Genomic DNA, 16,361 nt, shown 5'->3' with positions numbered 1-16,361 from the left:
AATGGATTTGAGTTTTGCAGTTACTTAGATTTCTTGTTGGAACAAGTTGATGTGGATCAGTGTTCAGTTGTGTCATCAATGCATGCATGTTCTGTCCTTCTGTTTCATTCTGGGGTCTAGATGTGATTATACAGGAAAGGAAACATGCCACATTTATACAGCTCGTTATAGTGGCAAGAAATGGCCAAGCTCCCTGGGCAAAGCAGGGAAAGTAGCTTCTTTCTAGGACTTCTGAATGTTGACAAGGGCAAGAAATTTGGGACAAAAATCAGATGTAAACCTAACTACAAGATTTATGTTCTGGGGATTGGAATCAGCATTTCAGTTTCATGCTAAAAAATACCATCTCCGTGTATAACTAAACTGGAGGCAGTTTTTAATCTCAGTAAATAAGGAGATATATAACTTAAGTAATGCAAATTTTTCACAGAAAGCATGTTCATTGCCTTTCTTAGGATGAGAAAATGGATGCTGATGTTTCTGACATACAAGCGGCAACTCTCTCCTCCAACTGGCGGACTAAAACCAGCTTTATGTCTAGCTCACTGCTTTCAGATTCAGGCTGTAAGTATTGTTATTTATTAGGAAAACTCCACAACACAATTGGGGTATCCTCTGCTTTTAAAACTATTTTAGTGGAATGACAGAGACCCCATTGAAATCATCATAGGATTCTTGCTGGCTTTCAGCTTCAGGCACTGAATTTATTGCTTTACCTAGTTAGTGCTATGTCACACTGGGATTTTTTCCATTTGGAAATACTGCATTTTGTCAGCAAAGTCCAGAAGAAAGAAAATTACATGCATTGTAATATGAATCCTGGCAGTGGGAACCTTAGATTTAAAAGACACTGCATTTTCAGGTCACATGCAGATACCCAACCAAAGCACCCCCTACGAATTCCTATTAATTATTCTGTCTGACATTCGTGCCAGTGGAGTGTAACAGCAGAAGCAGAATTCCCTGTCCATTACCTCCTTTTTTGGAAAGTTGCTGTTTGGTTGCAACTTCCAGCCCATGAGTTTATGCATAACAGGTCACAAGAGGCTGCGGCAGTCTCTCAAAGAGGAAGTGATGTGATGAATGGGAGATTCTGAAGGGATGATGAGTTCCAACTCTGATGAAGTTGATTCTTTTCTGAACACTACTAAACCATCTCTGCCACAACTGACTTACAAAAATACCTCTGAAGAGATTATTTGGTCTCTGGAACAGGCCAGTTTGCAGCAGGCATCAGATTTTTTTTTTTTTTTTTTAAATTCTGGAGAATGATACCCCTACAATTTTGTCACATACACCCCCAAATAATTTCAACATATACAGGTTGAATGCTGTATTATACATTTGAAGCATTGTACTCCGTATTTTTCTGAAACAGTGTCAGAGTTCAGTGCTACCTGCACCTTTCATCCCTCTTTGGTCTCTCTGAGTGCCCCCATACAGGTGACAGGCCTTGAGTCCTCACCTCCTCAGTGTGGAATCCTGTGGTTCTGTCACTCTTAAACTGTCTCACAAGGGTGCCGCACTCTGTACCAACTATGATTGCTCAGCAGACCCAGTGAATTTGGCTACCTTGGTTCTTCCCTTCTGAGCTATGACCAATGGTAAATAGTTACCCAGAACAATCTTTTCAAAACCAAGTATTGTTTAACCACAACAGTAGATGCACAGCATGTCATGACAAAAGGTTTTGAAACACAATAAGAGGTCTACACATACATCAGTTTTCCCTATAGGCTTAGGTAGGCAAGCTTATCCCAGATACCCCAACCTCTGGGGACTTGAAGTTCAGTCTGCTCCCCAGAGGAGTTATTTAAGTTAAGTTAAGCACCGTGAACACAAGAATAAATGGCTATAAACTGACCATCAACAGGTTTAGGCTCAAAATTAAGTGATAGTTTCCAACCATCAAAGGAATGAAATTCTGGAATAGCCTTCCAAGGGGAGCAGTGGGGGCAAAAAACCTAACTGGCCTTAAAGACTGAACTTGATAAGTTGATGGAGGGGATGGTACTACCTACCGTGGTATATGGCCCATCGGCGACTGCCAGTAGCAAAATCCCCAACAGCCGGAGATGAGACAGTAGATGGGGAGGGCTCTGAGTTACTACAGAGAATTCCTTCCCAGGTATCTGCCTGGTGGGTCTTGCCGACATGCTCAGAGTCCAACTGATCACCATATTTGGAGTCGTAAAGGAATTTTCCCCCAAGACAAATTGACAGAGACCCTGAAAGGGGGGGCGGGGTTCATCTTTCTGTGTAGCATGGTGCACAGGTCATTTGCAGGTTTAAAATAGTGTAAATGGTGAATTCTCTAACTTGAAGTCTTTAAACCATGATTGGAGGACTTCAGTAACTCAGCCAGAGGTTAGGGGTCTATTACAGAAGTGGGTGGGTGAGGTTCTGTGGCCTGCAATGTGCAGGAGGTCAGACAAGGTGATCACGATGGTCCTTTCTGACCTTAAAGTCTATGAGGTAAAATTTAAAAGGTAAATGACCCGATATTATCTTTTAAATACCAGCAAGTGGAGCTATCTGAAGCTATTGTTCTCTTTCCTGCACATGTGCAAATAACCCCTGTCTGAATTAACCTCTTGCAATCCTATAGCAAAAAACATACAACACCAATCAACCACAATATATAATATTCATATACGATTACAGGCATCCCCATGTCCTTCACACAGAGTAAAGATATTCTCTATGAGTGGCATTTATAGGAGTTTATTAGCCAAGTAATTTTTACCTACTTCAGCAGTTGTGGTTCTGAGAAACAATTTTGGAAAGTAAACAAATAGATTTGCCAATCCTTTATTCTTCCTCTCTGACCCAAGACAGGGCTTCTTGCAGACTAATATAAAAACAATGTTTTGGTTGGAACCCTTTGTTAAAATATTGGCAGACCGAAGGTTGCCAGACCCTGAGTGAGGATTACAGGCAGGCAGAAAGTGATGAGGGGGATGGGAAACAATTTTATATTCCATCCCTCTGTGTGTGGGGTGGCGGTAAGATAGCTATATAGAGAGGGAACTGGATTGCATTCATTTATGTTACCTGACAAAGGGCCTTGCAAAACTATGGGCCATCTCTGATCCTGTAAAGTGATAATTAGTACTTCCATAGCAATCTTCATTTTTATAGCACTTCACAAACGATATTGATTGCATAGTGTATGGGATTATCATCGTCGTTTCATCATACTTCTTCTGTTACAGTCCTTGGTTATGAATCTTTGACAGTCACTCTTAATTTAGTATCAATCAGATGAAACACTATAACATACTTCTGTGAAACCCTACAGAAAATCTACCAATTTATTCTGCCTTGGTCTGCTGCTTCAGCACATCTGAGCTCTTATACCTACACAGCACAAGAAATTTCACCACAGAATCAGAGGAGATACTTTGTTTTTTAGGTGGAAGTCCTGACACAGTCTGTCTTGCAGTGCAATCTAGTAACTATCTCAATGTTGTAACTGAAATCAGTATATTTGAAAATGTAGACAAAAATCCAAAAATATTTATAATAAATTTACATTTGTATTCTATTATTGTTTAAGAATGCGATTAAAACTCTGATTAATCAAAACTAGTTTTAATGTACTTAATTTGTTTTGCATTAATCACTTGACTTAACTGTGATTAATTGACAGCCCTACTTTGTAGTGATGGGGTAAATACAAATGTGGAGTCTTTGTTTGTGTATTATTACATCTATCCTTGATTAAATATGATTTTCTTCCAAATAAGAACTGAAAACACAATTAGCAACTATCATTTTTATAACATTCATGGATTTCTGTATGGGAAGTAGCAGTGAGCTACCTGATTCAGGGGACATACTTGAATCATACCTGAAAAGGGGCCATATCAAAATATCACAACCACATGAGGCAAAGAGCAAAACATTGAATGGTCCTAGAAATGGAATTCTTCTTCAAGCATTAGAGGAGTGGTTCCACCGGGGTAGAGCAAAATGCTGGAGTAGAGTAACGTGGAGTAAGCTTGAATGGCCACTCCCTACGATGCACCTGTTCTTTGGCTGAACAGTGGAATTCATTTTCTAGAGCTAATTAGAAACCTTTCAGCAGAACTAAACTCTCTGCAGGAAAAAAAAAAAAAAAAGCGGCTGCTTGATAAGAGCATTGATCCCACTGTAATCATTATGGTATATCTGCATTCAACATCATATGGGGAAAGTTCCTTTCTAAGAATATAAATGTGGCTGAACGATTGCTGCTTACTTAGTTTTTCTTAACTTTTATAATTGGTTGGGGAGGCGTTTCCCATATTGTCATTTTGGCTAACCCATCCTCATAGGTCTGGTGGTAATCCTCTCATGAACCTGTCCAACACTATGATTTCTATCATCTTCTCCATGCTGTTGATCTCTGGGCACAGCCACTTCCGTGTTAGATGGATCAGGTCGAATAATTGTGACCTCAGCACTTTGCCGTCCTGGTACCTCCACTCATAGAACCTCTGGGCCCTTATAGCGGTCGTCACCCCAGATCTCGCCAGGATCTCTGCCTTCAACTGGGGATAATCTGTGGCTGCTTCTGCTGCTATGTCATAGTAGGCCTTCTGGGCTTCCCCACACAGGAAAGAGGCAAGGATGCTGGCCCACTGGTCTTGGGGCCAGGCCTCATGTAGAGCCGTTCTCTCAAAGGCCTCCATATCATCTTCCACCGTCATCTTTTGCAGGTAACTCCTGGCCCTTAGGGGTCGCGTCTCATTAAGGCCATGTGTCAGAGTGGTCAGGGCCTTCAGCTGGCTCACGACCTCCTGCAGGGTGGCTCGATCCTGGGCTGCCTGGGGGGGGAGGGATAGCTCAGTGGTTTGAGCATTGGCCTGCTAAACCCAGAGTTGTGAGTTCAATCCTTGAGGGGGCCATTTAGGGATCTGGGGCAAAAATCTGTCTGGGGATTGGTCTTGCTTTGAGTAGGGGGTTGGACTAGATGACCTCCTGGGGTCCCTTCCAACCCTGACATTCTGTGATCAGCATCTGATTCGTTTCCTTTTGCAGTCATACCAACTCCTGTTGGGTGGTCAATTGAGCCCTGGTAGCCTCTTGTGCTGCTGTGGCCTGCACCAGTGCCCTCACTACATTTGTCCATTTTGGGGCAGGGGAGGTGATTTACCTTGCCCTGGGATGGTTCTCAGTGCCAATGCAATGCCACTCCTGACACCACATGTGGCAAGGCACCCCTTCTGCCTCGCCAGACTTAACGCTCCCTCCTCTGGCCTGGGATAAATCAGCGCCACTCTGGAGTGGGTCTTTCTTCCCTTTTTGGCGTTTGTTTCTCAGAGCCTTCCCAGTAGGTCTCGGGGCAGGCCTAAGGAGTACTCTTTCCCTGGCCCCCTCACTGGAGCAGCTGTTGTCCTGTTGCTGGCCCAGGGTGTCAGTCCTTCCCCTAAACAGGCACTGGGTTTGGGTGTCTCCCACACTGGAGAAGCCTATCTCCCTGCTGCCGCCAGCCTTGCAGCAGTTTGTCCGCCACCCACTAGGAGAGATGTTTTAACAGGTTTCAGGCAGCCCTTAATTGGACTCAGGTGTCCCTAACTGACCTGAAGTAACCCCTTCCCAGCTTGTCGGAAAAAGGGCCTTTAGCATTCTAGGGCTAACATACCTGTTTTCCCAGACCCTCTTGCAGCCGTCCGGCCTGACTTTGAATTACCAACAAAAATCTTGTCTCAGATTTTCTTGTTTCTTTATTCTTAATGGAAAGGAATTGAATACAAAATCTTTTCATAGTTTTAGTTTCTCTTGCCTATTCTGTAGGAGTCTTTTAGTCAGGTTTTTAAGGCTCTGTAAGGAGAAAGGCTTTAGAATCTTTGTTTTGTGCTCTTTTGTGCTAGTTGATTCTGAAGGAATACACAGTTTTTATTCACATGATTAGGTTTTTTAATTTTAATTTTTCAGTGTACTGATTGCTTACCCTCTTAATAGTAGCTGCTATTGTGATGGTCTTTACCTTCGTCAAGAAAATGAGTTTCCTCCAAAACCATTAGTATCTCTTTCCAAACTTGATGTGTCACTTATATGGTAAGCCTAATCTCCATCAATCAGAGAACTGAAGGTCCTAAGTTATTTCCAGAATTTTTGAGGACTGTGAAATATTATGGCAGCAATTCACATAACCAACTCTTCTTGCCATCACTAAGACTAAGATTATGTCACGGAATCTGTGACTTCCAGTGATCTCCATGACATTGGGGATCTCCACGGATGGCAGGGGACACTCCCACAGCTGCGGGCAGTGAGACCCCCACAACTGACCAGCTGCCGCTGGTGACCCCTGAGCGGCCCCTGCTGGCAGGAGTCCCCCCTGCAGTGGCTCAGCCACTTAGAGTAGCCAGAGCCCCCCGGCAGCTTCCAGCTACCAACGGCAGAGGGACCCCGAAACTGCTCAGCGGCCACGGGTCGGCAGGCCCCCGCAGCTCCTCAGCCGCCCTGCAGTTGCTCAGTTGACGCGAGCAGAGCCTCCTCTCCCCCCGCAACTACCCAGACTCCACTGCTGGCAGCCATCTCCCCCCCCCCCCCCCCGCAACTCCCAGCCCCGCAGGGTGTTGGGGACCCCTCCCAGGCACTGGGGTCACTGCAGCTCCTAGCCACTGCAGCAGGGACAGGGTGCTGGATCCTCTTCCATCCCCATTTTGTCAGGGATGTTTTTATTAATTTTTGTTTATTGCCCATGATCTGTCCATGACAAAATCGTGGACTTAGCCATCACCATTGAAAGGCAGGTAGTAAATCAATCATTTGAATGACCTCAGTGGCATACGCAGCTCCATGCACTTTTAATTTCAAGCAGTGATATTTATCAGCACTAATTTAAGGCTTTGACAATCATATCTGATCTTCTTTTCCTGAGCCCCAGGGTATTTAATAAAATCGACAATGAGTCTCTTACTTTGTGTGACAAAGTTCCTCCTCTATCTTGGTGGGTCCTGCACTTATTGGCAGATTTTCTTGCCTCAGAGATTCACCATGTGGGTTGGGGAACAGCCCAGAGGCCTTCCCCTCTGGAAGAACCCACAGTCCAGGTCAATTGGGAGAAACCCAGGCCCACCCTCTACTCTGGGTTCCAGCCCAGGGCACTGTGGACTACAGCTGTCTATAGTGCCTCCTGTAACAGCTGCATGATAGCTACAACTCCCTGGGCTACTTCCCCATGGCCTCCTCCAAACACCTTCCTTATTCTCACCACAGGACCTTCCTCCTGGTATCTGATAACACTTGTGCTCCTCAGTCCTCCAGCAGCACACCCTCTCACTCTCAGCTCCTCACACTCCCACCACAAACTGAAGTGAGCTCCTTTTTAAAACCCAGGTGCCCTGATTAGCGGGCCTTAATTGATTCTAGCAGCTTCTTCTTAATTGGCTCCAGGTGTCCTAATTAGCCTGCCTGCCTTAACTGGTTCTAGCAGGTTCCTGATTACTCTAGTGCAGCCCCTTCTCTGGTCACTCAGGGAACAGAAAACTATTCATCCAGTGACCAGTATATTTGCTCTCTACCAGACTCCTGTACCCCACTGGTCTGGGTCTGTCACATTTGTCACTCATTACCTGTGGCTAATTTATCTCCTTGCTTGTTCAGAAACAGAAGACTAGACTTGAGCCATTTGAACCAATAATATTTTTGCTCAGTCACTTGCAGTAGCTGTGTGCTAGACCTTATAATGTTATATTTTTCTCCCTATATTCTGATGAAAGTTTTCAGATTAACAACGTGAGAACTGAGGTCTTCTGCAGAACAAAAACAGTATAGCCAGTAGCACTACAAGCTTCCCCTATGTTTCCCTGCCAGTGTGGTTCAGCCCTGACTTGGAGAGATCATTGTAGGGTAGAAGAGAAGACGATTTTGATATAATTTAGAAATGAAGGTGACTCTGGAATTAAACCTTGATCTATGTAAAATTGTTGGAGAGAAAGAGAAGAAAATAAATGATAAAAAATAAATAAACTGCAATCTGTGTATTTATAGAGATATTTAGTATGGAGATGCTAATTACAGCAGTCAATGAAAGGGATAGCAATTAGTCATCTGCTTCATGTCTGGTCTTCATGTTTTTGTTATAATTTCTACAATTACAATATCTTTTCCATAACCAGCTATTTTATAGAGTGCTAGTTTTGCTTACTATACCCATGTTCTTAGAAAGGAAGAGGTTTAACTGAGAGCATAATTTAGACAAGAAGGCACTCATTAGATACATGGTTTGCAGTCCATATTATTTTCAGCTGCAACTGAAAAAAGGTTAGTCTAAAAAAAATCAGCTACTGGCTGTTATCTATAGAATAATCCTCGGAAATTGCTTTTTTCATGGCCACTGTGTTTTTCTGCAGTTTTATATTACTAAGCTTCTAACAATTGCAGATGCTTTGCATTAGTTCTGTAAATTGATTCCTGTCCTTCTGTTTGTACAGTTTATCGTTTCAAGGTTTTGACCTGGAATATTTCCCAGAAGTCATATAGCCTTTCGGCTTTATATTGTTGACGGGTGTCTCTATCCCAGGCTTTCATACCCTAAGCCTGCAGAGAGGAAAATAGTGGTTAGTCTTCCTGATCTCATAAAACTGGGATCACAGCATTCCATTACCCGTTGGTTTTGCTGATGCATAGCACTCTTATATTACCATGGTGTATAGTAGGGATGGACTAACCACTGGGCAAAATAAGTAATCCTGAACCTTTGTCCTTCCCACTATAACACATACCCCCCCCCCCCCCCCCGTAGTGCTGACTTTCTCTATGCCTCTAGTCACAGGCCATACCTAAATATTGGCAGACAGTAGTGATTTGTTTGCATCATAGCAAAGATAGTTTTAAGGGGGGATGTAAAAGAGAATAAAGTGGGAGATTTGACAATTTTGATGGAGAGTTCTTATCGAAATAAGGGACAGCATGGCAGAAAGCACAAAGGCATATGTGGGGAAAGTAGGCAAGCTGTGATCAAGGCAGACATCATGGGCAGACCAAAGTCAGGGGATGACGTTGCAGTAAGAAATTAGATTTGAAAGACAAGTTAGGACTAAATGATGAAGGGCCTTATATGGTGTAAAATTGGAGATGGGGGACAGGGAGAGAGTGGGGTGAAAAGATGGGTGTGAAGTGGTTGGAACAATGGGCCAGGAAGATGAGCCTAGAGACCACATTTTGAAAGAACATCTCAAGCACAGGGTGATAGCTGTTAAAATTTTTATCTTAGTTACTGCAACTGCAGATTCAGCTCTTAGTCATAGGTGTCTAATCCTTTTTTAAATCTTTGCTGAACTTTTTGCCTCAATATCTTATGGCAACAAATTCCATAGGTTAATTATACATTGGATTAAAAGAGGATTTATTTTATTTGTTTTAATTTTATTGCCTCTGATTTTATCAGGAGCCTGCTAGTTCTTGTATTACTGGAAAGGCAAACGGGAACTGTCTACTGTTACATCTGTATAAGTCTATATACAAATTCCTTTGTACTGGCTACCAGCTGGTAGTGAAAATAATATGCATTGCAAATCACTGCTTTTAAGACCTTCTCAGCTCTCTGGAAAAACACACCTGAAATGTTCTGTTAAGCCCTTTTTATCTGTGGGATGATGAAAAAAGAATAGACTTTTTCCACTGTAAAAGAAAAGATTACTATATTTTTTTCAACCAGACAACTCAAAAGTGGCTAAACTCTGAAATCTGGTTTGTCAGTAATACTCTGCTAAAAGTTTGAAATTAACCAAAGACAGGAACATTTTGAAAATTGCATGCTGAGGGCAGGTCTATGCCACAGATTTCTGCCAACAGAGCTGTGTCAGTCACAGGTGTGATGAGGAGTTATCTCTCATAAAATTGTGGGAGCTGTGCCGCAGAAGCCCGTAGTGTAGATACAGCTATGCTGACAAAAGTGCTTGTTTGCTAGTATAACTTGCTTTGCTCAGGTGTGGTAGAATAAGCTGTAATGGTAAGAGTTCCTGGTATAAGTATAAACTGTGTCTACTCTAGGAGCACTTAGCTAGTATCATATGCCTATACCTATACTCATATACCTATACCTATACTTGTAAAGTGTTCCCAATGTAGACATGGCCTGAGTTTGTAGAAAATGTCATCAACTTTGCAAGCATATAGTTCCAGAGAGATAAACTGTGTTTGCAAGAAGAGTGCTGGAAGTGTACTCTCTTACAAACCAAGTGAGACATACTAGGCAATGTTTCTATGCCCAGATACCACTCACTGTGTGTTTTCCTCTAGTATTCAGGTTTTTGCCTTAGAAGATTCTTAGTGTCTGAAACTTACTGCTCCCTGAAATCCATCTGAGTCTATCACTTCCTGCTGTTAATAAACCAGAACAAAAAAGCCCTAAAGTGTTGCCCATATATTTATTATATTTCCCATTTTCTTTCTTTTTCTGCTCAGTTTGTAGTGCTCATGGTGTGGTAGACAGAATGGTTTACAAGTTTCCCACATTAGTGGGAAAGATGGAAAAACATCATTTTATCTGACTTTTTCTTATTGCAGATTATTATTTTATTTTATTATTATTTATATTATGGTTGCACCAAAAGGTCCCAACAAAGACTGCTAAACTCTATTCAAACACTGTGACATAGACTCTATCCCAAATTGCTTACTGTCTAAATAGACAAGACAAACAGTGGAATAAAGGAAATAGTATTATCCCCATTTGGGCCACCGACATGAAGATTAAGAGTGAAGTTCTGGCCCGATTGAAGTCAGTGGGACTAAGTGACATCCAAGGTCACACAGGAAATATGTGGCAAAGCCCAGTTGAACCCAGATTTACTAACCACTAGACCATTCCTCCCTCCTACAAAATGAAATTAGCTTTAATGGGAAGAGACCAGTGAGACAAAGCCCTGAATGTGATGAGCATTAGAAAATGGTCAGTTTTCAGAATGGAGAGAGGTAAATAGTGGTGTCCCTCACGGATCTGTACTGGGACTAGTGCTGTTCAACATATTCATAAATGATGTGGAAAAAGGGGTAAGCAGCAGGATGGCAAAATTCGCAGGCAATACAAAATTACTCAAGATAGTTAAATCCAAAGCAGGTTGTGAAGCGTTACAAAGGAATCTCATAAAACTGGGTTACTGAGCAACAAAATGGCAGATGAAAATCAATGTTGATAAATGCAAAGTAATGCACACATTGGAAAACATAATCCCTACTATACATACAAAATGATGGGGCCTAAATTAGCAGTTACCACTCATGAAAGAGATCTGGGAGTCATTGTGGATAGTTCTCCAAAAACATCCACTCAATGTGCTGCAACAGTCAAAAAAGCTAATAGAATGTTGGGAACCATTAAGAAGGGAGACAGAAAATATCATAATGCTACTATATAAATCCATGGTTTGCCCACACCTTGAATACTGCGTGCAGTTCTGATTACCCCATCTCAAAATAGATATATTAGAATTGGACAAGATAAAGAGAAGGACAACAAAAATGATTAGGGGTATTGAACAGCTTCCTCATGAGGAGAGATTAAAAAGACTGAGACTTTTAACCTTGGAAAAGAGATGACTAAGAGGGGATATGATAAAAGTCTATAAAATCATGACTGGTGTGGAGAAAGTGAATAAGGAAGTGTTATTTACTCCTTCACATAACCCAAGACCCAGGGTTCACCCAATGAAAGTAATAGGCAGCAGGTTTAAAACAAACAAAAGGAAGTATTTCTTCATACAATGCACAGCAAACCTGTGGAACTTGTTGCCAGAGGATGTTGTGAAGGCCAAAACTATAATGGGGTTCAAAAAAGAATTAGATCAGTTCATGGAGAATAGGTCCATCAATGGATATTAGCCAAGATGGTCAGGGATGCAATCCTATGTTCTGGGTGTCCCTAGCCTCTGATTCCCAAAAGCTGGGAGTGGATGACAGGGGATGGATCACTCGATGATTGTATGTTCTGTTCATTCCCTCTGAAGCAGCTGGCATTAGCCAGTCAGAAGACAAGATACTGGGATAGATGGACCATTGGTCTGACCCAGTGTAGCTGTTCTTATGTTCTTAGGTCTTATGGGAGGAACTTGATATGTGTTTTATTTTTATTTTTCCCTGGTAGCTGCAAAAAATGACAATGCAAAAATTTGTTTAATTTTACCAGCAGTCTCTCTTTAATAGCTTTTCTCTTTATTTCCCAAAAGAAATTGCATTATGAATGAGGCATTTCTAGTTTTCTTAGGAGATGAGCATTGTAAATGTTTAGAGAATAAATAGTACCATGACTGAGAGATTAGTGAAAAATGTGCTCTTCATGTTTCCTGCCAACCTGTCACAGCCTCACACTGGGGGGTGGCTGTGTTTTTATCCAAAACAGCCCTTAGGTTTTCATTATTATCATTACTCCTTTGAATTGTCTCGCATGAAGGGGCCTCTTAATTTTATGTTCTGCAACGGGAGTCACATCACAGATTTGGGACTCCTTAGCTAACAAAACTGAATACGTTTTAGTACTTACCTATTGCTTTTCATCTGCAAAGCCTTTTTCAAACAACAAAGCCTCATAACCTTGCTGTGATGTAAGTAGAGTTATCCCCATTTCATTGATGTGCATCCAGTAGTAGTTAACTTATGACTAGCCCACGGTCACCGGGAGACAGCAGCAGAGCCAGGATTAGAATTCAAGAACACAAGACTGTCTTCAGTCTTGTGCTGAGATTGGTAGACTGTGCTTCTCTAATATGGTCTATGGAAATTTTCCAGATTTACATGAGTGTGGAAGAGAAGAGGCTGCACATTCAGAAAAGAAGTTTGTGGCAAATAATGATGGTTTCACACTTAGAAAGCAAACACTGTATAATTCTTAAGAGAATTCCAGTTTCTTTGGTGCAGAAAAATGACAATTCAAAGATTTATTAAGGGCCAAAGAATCAAGATAGTGATTTTACTTTCACTTTTGGAAATTGAAGGATTCTACATTAAAAAGTGAAGACTTGTTCCTTGTTACATGGCTCCTAGATGGGAGCTGCTAAGTTATTACAGTACCGTTTGTAAAACGTACACTAAGCATGTTTATAACAAACTGCCAGGAAGGCCCAGTGTTCTGACACTTTTGTGATGCATGCGTGGACAGTACAAGAATGACATTTTGTAGAACTAGAAGCCTGATGTTTGATTCTGTTTCATAACTTGGTGCCTCTGCCTCTTGTCAAGTCTTTATCATCCAGTTAATGTTCTTTTTACCAATGGATAATTACTAGATGCTGCATCTAGTTCATATTTACTTTGGGGCTTTGTGCCATATCATGCACTCAAGCTAAGTTTGTGGAAGTACGCAGAACCAAGAATTAAAAAAATTACACATGCACGCCTAAAGTGCATATACATTAATTCTGATGTCATAAAAATACTGGGGCCAATACAATTTGTTCCTCTAGAATGTTCCACTAAGAAGGGTATTTTCTTTGGGGTTTTTCTGCGTTTTTTTTCTTATTAAAAAGACTACAAAATTAAATGCAAACAAAGTGTAAATACAGCATAGAAGGCACATAATTACAATTCTTAAATGTCAGGTAAAGTAGAAGTTAAGGCTTCCTCTGTGTAACAAAACTCACTCAGCCAGGTTAATCCTGGATGGACTTAAAAAATCTGTTTTTCTTGACCAATAAGCGCTTATATTACTCTCTGTGTTGATAAATGTATACCATAGTATGTTGCTGTATGAGTGCCATCATCACTTGCATTTTCTGACTTTAAAATTTTAAATTTGTAACCAAAATGTTGTATTTAACATAACTTTTTGCATGTAGTAGTATATCAGGCAAGCATGTACAAATTCTGACTGTGAAGAACAGCACAGGTCAAACTTATGGTAGCTGCCACTAGCAAATCTATGTACATACTAGCTATTGATAGTATTTCTTTGCAGATGGTTGATTGGTTCCTCACATTCCTTTTTTCTTTCCTTTCCAGCATTTATGAGAAGAATGATTCCTTTCGATTTAAATACAACCAAGGAAGATTCCATTAGTATTGCTGTCAATGAAATGAAGTCACAAGCAGAAAAAGAGAAGCACTAGAGCAGCTAAAAATTATGCAAAAACACCACAGCTTTCCTTGCTGGAGGTTCAATTCTGCTCCATTGTTTTAAAACAATAATAATTCTGTCTGTAATCAAGCACAGCTGCACTTACAGGAGTGATGCAGCTTCAGTAACTTATCAATTGCCAAATATTGACTGAAAGTTCATCATAGTTGTTTCAGGGGAGTGAGGCTATTTATACCTGAAGATAACGGTATGTACCACATCTGCCAAAGGGTTTCATGGCATAAAGCTTTGTCCTCTTTGCATTCATTTCTATAGTTCGCCTGACTAAAGTTTATTCTTGCTTATAGCATACATGGATTCTAAAGATTACTAGCTGAAAAACTAGTACACAAACTTTTGCTAAGAGCAAAATTACAGGTGTAAGGAAATTTGGTTGACACTTAAATTTAAGCATTATTTAATAATGATTAATAATCAAGAAACAATTACTAGAAATTACTTTTGTCCCAGTATATTATAAGAGGCTTTATAATATGTTGTAGCAAAATATATACATGCTTTTAGGTATTTCAGTTTATAAAAACCATGTAACAGGTCATTAACTATTAGAAAAGAATCCAATCAGCAAAGTTTAAAACTAGAACCAAATTTTCCCAAAGTTGAAGGGACTTTAGATCATAGACTGCACCAAACTGTCTCTATTGTAGGGGTTTAGAATTATTTCTAAAATATAATATCTTATAATCCAATGGTACGGCAAGAAGGCAGTATTATCTAATGGTTAGAGCAGGGTCGGCAACGTTCGGCACGCTGCTCGCCAGGGTAAGCACCCTGGCGGGCCGGGCCAGTTTCATTTACCTGCTGACGCGGTAGCTTCGGCCGATCGTGGCCCCCACGGGCCGTGGTTTGCCGTCCCGGGCCAATGGGGGCGGCGAGAAGCCGCAGCCAGCACATCGCTCGCCAGCGCCGTTTCTCGCCGCCCCCATTGGCCCGGGACGGTGAACCACGGCTAGTGGGGGCTGCGATCGGCCGAACCTGCCGCGTCAGCAGGTAAATAAACTGGCCCGGCCTGCCAGGGTGCTTACCCTGGTGAGCCGCGTGCCGAACGTTGCCGACCCCTGGGTTAGAGTAAGAGAATGGCAGTCGGAAGACTGGTTCTCAGCTCTTCTCCTAAGTCACTCTGTGACTTTTTGCTAATAACTTAACCTCTCTGTGCCTCAGTTTCCTCACCTGCAGAATGACCTGATGATACAGATCTTTAAGCACTTTGAAAACCTTTGATGAAAGGTGATGCTATATATGAGCATGAAACATTGTTCATTTTTAAAAGCAAATTCTAATAACCACTTAGTTATACTTTTTATTTTATATAAAGTATTTTGAAATTTCACCTTAATTTTAAAATGTTACTTATTATTCATAATTCTGGATGTCCTTCCTGCTTCTGAGGACCCCATTCCATTCAAATCTGATACATTTCCTAGCTTACTAAAGCCCCCAACAAACCACTATTGTAACATCTTCCACTATCTCTAGAATCTTCATTATTTGCACCAGTCCTGGTTCAGTTCTATGATACATGCCTATCTTCCAACATTCCATGTTGAATCACCACTAAAGTGCCTTAAAGGGCCAATATACTGGCCAAACACACCAGGGAGTATCAGAGTAATATGAATTACATTGCAATAGTTCATTTATGTCAGCCTTTTCTTGTATAGAGAGCCCTCTCCTTCTCTGAAAGACTGTGGCTCTTTTACCAGCACTGTCAGTAGAGATGGAACCTTTAGTAGCAGTTTCCAGATCATGATGTGCCAACTAAGGAACAGGCAATGCTTTTAAGGAGTTTACTGCAGACAGATTCTGCTCACAGCTGGGACAGTGGGGAGTCTGTTGGAGCAAGCCCCTTATACTCAGCATTGTTCCAAGCACACCTTATTGCTGAGGGTATTAACGCATAGACTCTGCAGAAAGGGAGATGAGAAGATACACTCGAATATTGCTTTGCAATAATTTTATGTGCATATTGTAACTTCTTTGTATGAAAACAGCTATTGACTATTTTTCTTATGTCTCATAAAAGATTGGCTTATCCTTTCTGAAGATATTCTCTTTGCCTTCTAGATGTGCATAGTGTAGGCTGGAGTAGTGCTGGCACTAGCCCTTTACAGATTGCTGGCACATTTCCTGCCTCAAAGGCCAGAAAAGCATAACAGGGTCATCCATCTCTTCCACTCCCAATGGCTGTGTCAGAGCCAGAATAAAAAACTACACAAAAAACCCCTCTCTACTAGTGAAAATAAGGTTAATGAAAACTTGTTTCTGTCATAGAGTAGGAAGGAGCATGGACATC

At 41.4% G+C, this 16,361-nt stretch overlaps 1 protein-coding gene across 3 annotated transcripts in view; it reads left to right on the top strand.

The window, feature by feature from the left end:
- CEP128 (centrosomal protein 128) overlaps positions 1-14,789 on the top strand; it is a 409,764-nt gene extending 394,975 nt beyond the window's left edge. For all 3 annotated transcript variants that reach the window (XM_054028732.1, XM_054028729.1, XM_054028731.1), the window contains 2 exons: positions 456-564; positions 13,933-14,789. In XM_054028732.1, coding sequence (XP_053884707.1) covers positions 456-564; positions 13,933-14,039 — 216 coding nt within the window. In that variant the 3' untranslated portion in view covers positions 14,040-14,789. The remainder of the gene's footprint in view (positions 1-455; positions 565-13,932) is intronic.
- Positions 14,790-16,361: the final 1,572 nt, after the last annotated feature.

This window comes from Malaclemys terrapin, chromosome 4 (genome assembly GCF_027887155.1).
Source record: "Malaclemys terrapin pileata isolate rMalTer1 chromosome 4, rMalTer1.hap1, whole genome shotgun sequence".
In the NCBI taxonomy this organism is placed as follows: Eukaryota; Metazoa; Chordata; order Testudines; family Emydidae; genus Malaclemys; species Malaclemys terrapin.
Note: the sequence above shows the minus strand (reverse complement) of the source record. Positions and strands in the feature narration are given on the sequence as shown.